The sequence below is a fragment of the Brassica oleracea genome, chromosome C5 (genome assembly GCF_000695525.1).
Source record: "Brassica oleracea var. oleracea cultivar TO1000 chromosome C5, BOL, whole genome shotgun sequence".
Taxonomy (NCBI): domain Eukaryota; kingdom Viridiplantae; phylum Streptophyta; class Magnoliopsida; order Brassicales; family Brassicaceae; genus Brassica; species Brassica oleracea.
In genome coordinates this window covers 29058156-29062036 of record NC_027752.1, presented here as the reverse complement: position 1 = coordinate 29062036, position 3881 = coordinate 29058156, and the positions used below count along the sequence as shown (strand labels likewise).

Sequence of the window (3881 nt, the reverse complement as noted above, 5' to 3'; positions counted from 1 at the left end):
GTTTTGCGGGGTGCAGAGACGTTTGCACTGGCTGCCATGTTTGTGGAGATTTGCGTAGGTACATAGACGTTTGTACTTACGACGCTTTAGAGATTTGCGGAGTGCAGTGTGGACTACTGTGCTAGCGACGCCTGTAGAGTTATATATGTATATCCTTATGAGGAGAATGCGGGGTGCAGAGAATAGCTATGTACTATCATCGCATTGTTTCTCGTTGTATGGTGCAATAGGCATATGATTGTTCTGTGTGGTGTAATAGGCACCGTGATTGTCTCATGCTAGAGCTAGGCCTACATAGCTGTAGTGCTATGAACTAAGTCAGTGGTTTGCGGTTTAGCATCCCATACCTCACTGGGCGATTCCCTTGTCGCTCACCCCTCCTTCTTTCCCCCTTTCAGGTGAGACCGACGAGCAGGAGTGATTTTCGGACCGGTGCTATTGGGCTTTTAGGCTTCTATCGTTTTATCGCTTTTATCGTTATCGGGCCTCTAGGCTTTTGGGCTTTTATCGTTTATGTTATTTCTTATTTCAGACTTCTCGTCTTTATATTTTGGAATTATGTTGTCTTTATATATTTTGGACTTATGTTGTTATCAGTACTTTCATTTTGACTTATGGTATCGTATTGACTTTTATATTATGATATGGAGATTATTATTATTATTATTTCGATTTTATTTAATTTCCGCTTTTATTTATTTATTATATCCCGAAAAAACCGGGTGTCACAACACTCTTTATGGTTCTGTTAAAGAAATTAAACTCTCTTCTGACATTTGTTTGGTGTTTGGCAGGAAATGATCATCTTACCAAAGCCATTGCATTTTCGGGCCCTGAGTTATGTTTGCTTGCCTTGGAAGGTAATTTTTCTTAATTAAATTTTGCTCATCATGTTTCAATTTACTTGTCTCAAATACAAGCAGAATGTAGTGTTCAAGAAACATTGCTGAGCACTATCTATAATTTTGTCTTCAAGCAGGGGATAATTGATTGTTGATTGTTGTGGGTTAACGTAGAAATATACGGAATTGCGGCATCTACTGTATAGATTTTTCATAAAATAAACTACGCCAAGAGAATGTTATGAGTACCTATCAGAGAACTTCGGTGAAATATGCTAAATGTTTCTTAATTTTTAAATGCGTGAAGGATATACAGTGCTTTTTATATTTGATTGTTTGATATCCTTTTGGTATTTTTTTTTGCCATTTTTACAAAGGCAGCTTCTGTGATCGAACTAGCTTAGTTTTATAAGGAAAATATAAGCTGAAAAGAAACTCACTCCATCAGTTGAGAGTATTGTACCTGTAATTAACGTCGTTGTATTTTTCTGTTTTTTCCTTCCAAAATATACAGGTCTTTGCATTTCATCTTACATTGCTGACAAGGATGATGCAGCTGCTCTTCAGCTGGATGAGATTTACCAGGTTTGTTTTCTTTATTCTACCGTGTGTAATCAAATGTCTCTATCTGCTCTCACAGTTGACCATCATCACCAGATGTTTTTGGAGAGGATGGAACTAGAGAAGAAGAGAATGCAGGATAGAATGGTTTACAGTGAGAATGATAATATTGAAAATAGATCTGCTGCATGCTGTATTTTTCGCCCAGAGATTGTGGCTACAGGGTTTGGATTTAGCAGTTGGATGGAGATATATTCTATTGCTAGAAGTGAAAGTAGTTCGTTAGATGTAGAGTTACTTGCTGTACTTCAGCACCTCTTGGTGGCACAATCTACTGAACATAAGGTTAGTGAATAATTGAATTAAAATGTCGATGTGGTGCACTACTCTTTGTAAATCCCTGGTTAAAATCAAGCTTCCTGTTTACTTCTCTAAAACTTACTTTACTTAGTTGCAGGATCTTTTGGATATTCGAAATCTGCTTAAACCTGCTCTAGAGTATTCCTTATCCTCAACAAGACCTCCACAGACTCTTGTAGCTCATCAAAAACTACTGTGGGCAATTGATGCCCGTGCCTCTGTCCTCCGGGGTAAATAAAGTCGGATCTTCAATTACTTTTGTCTACTTAAGTTATCTGGTTTCTTATATTTGGCTTTGTTGCAGTGGACACCAAAATTGCTGGTTTTGTTCTCGAAATGTGGTACTGGTGGCATTCTGTTTTGTGGAAAAATTGTCAAATCGGTCTCATGGTAAACAAAACTAAATGACTTTTGTTCAGTCGTTCCTAGATTGCGCATTATGTAACATATTTCTTTCATCTCATTCATGTTCACGGGGCGTACAGAGTATCTCAGAGATCGGTAACTGTCGGATTATGTCGCCTTCTATGCTGATTCAGCCTGTGAAAACAGCTACCATTGATCAGATTCTGTAAGTGATGTAACTCCATTAAACGGTGTGAAATCTTAGCATTTGGTGTGGCAGCTAACATGTTTTATACTTTTCCTTCAACTTTGGTATACCTAACATTTATTAGCGACAATTATTGATGCATTGTACTGTGATTGCAATGCTTACCCCCCAGGATAATACACTTTCAATGTTGCATGATGAAAAACTAGGGTTTCATTAACAAAAAGTAAAAGCTTTTTTATTAATGTTTTTGCAGGGATAATCCTTTTGCTGTTAAGGACTATCCTCTTCATTTTTTTTGAAGCACAACTTTTTCATTAACTTCAACTTGCTTGATTACAAATAATAGAGGGAATTGTCCATACTCTTTGATTGAAAGGATAAACTACAACAGCATAAGATAAAAAGGATAGGTCTTCAAAAGAAGAAGATGACAGCGAACTCAAGACGGTGCTTGAATGCGTTAATGTAGCTTTCACGACATGGTCGGACAGCAAATAAATAGTCACCTTAAATTGTGACGTTGACATCCAATCAGCACCTCGGAAATTTCTTTCTGCTTCACGAGTTCTATGGAAAAGCGCACAATCCTACCAAGAAATGCCTGGTTCCTTACTATCAATAGCGCGTTCCCTTTTCCAACAGGTACGGAGTCGTGATACGCTTTAATATTATAATCTGTTTCTTTTCACACTGATTTTGATCATGATTTCAACCTTTGTAGATGGTGTATACGCACCAAAAGTCATTTAAGCCTGAAGTGTTTGCGGATATTAAGTCTGCATTTCATGCGGTTGAGAAGAAACAGAACAAGGTATAGTTCCAAAGTTTTTTTTTTCCCATTCATTCTTCTGTCTTTCCTGTAAAACATATTGGAATCTTCTTAAAAGTTCAGAATCTTTGTGGAGAAATGTTGGGGATGGATTTAACCCATCCACAAAGCCCATCGAACAAAAGGCCCAATCCAGTAAGCCGGATTGCCATCAGCTCGGAAGCCGATGCTCAAGGCTTCGACTTAACCAAGGAATGCTTTTAGTCGAAGCGGAGAGCAAACAGAGCGCGATCGATCGACTAAACAGCTCAGGGCGAGCATTCACCTAATCAGGCCCGAAAGGCCGACAAGGCCCAATCAACTAAAAGGAGATTAGGTTAAGACGATCGAACAGACTATAAAAGGAGAGGAAAGCAAAGAAGAAAGATATCGACACTTAGCTACACAAACTCGGCGGCGAGATTAGGATTTATTGTCCGTACAATCATCTCTCTGCTGTTTGTATTTTTCCGGTTTAAGCTCTCACGAGCTCCGGCTCTTTTACTTTCTCCACCTTTGTAACCTCATCTCGAAATCTAATAAACGCCTCTGTTCGTCCCATTTTTAGTATTGTTTACTCTATCCGAGACCAATCTCACCTTAAACAATTGGCGCCCACCGTGGGGCCGAACAGACCCAGTGTTTCTAGACCGAAATGACCACCGGAGGTACGAACCCAGATACCTCAGGAGAGGAGCCGGCACTCACACCTCCTCCGCCTCCTCCCCTTCTTTCGTCGGAGTTCAAGAGCACA

At 39.2% G+C, this 3881-nt stretch overlaps 1 protein-coding gene across 1 annotated transcript in view; it reads left to right on the top strand.

Annotated features, from left to right (window-relative positions):
* LOC106344923 overlaps positions 1-2385 on the top strand; it is an 11757-nt gene extending 9372 nt beyond the window's left edge. Inside the window, exons 3-8 of the mRNA XM_013784217.1 lie at positions 795-860; positions 1357-1427; positions 1500-1748; positions 1861-1993; positions 2068-2153; positions 2249-2385. Coding sequence (XP_013639671.1) covers positions 795-860; positions 1357-1427; positions 1500-1748; positions 1861-1993; positions 2068-2153; positions 2249-2338 — 695 coding nt within the window. The 3' untranslated portion in view covers positions 2339-2385. The remainder of the gene's footprint in view (positions 1-794; positions 861-1356; positions 1428-1499; positions 1749-1860; positions 1994-2067; positions 2154-2248) is intronic.
* Positions 2386-3881: the final 1496 nt, after the last annotated feature.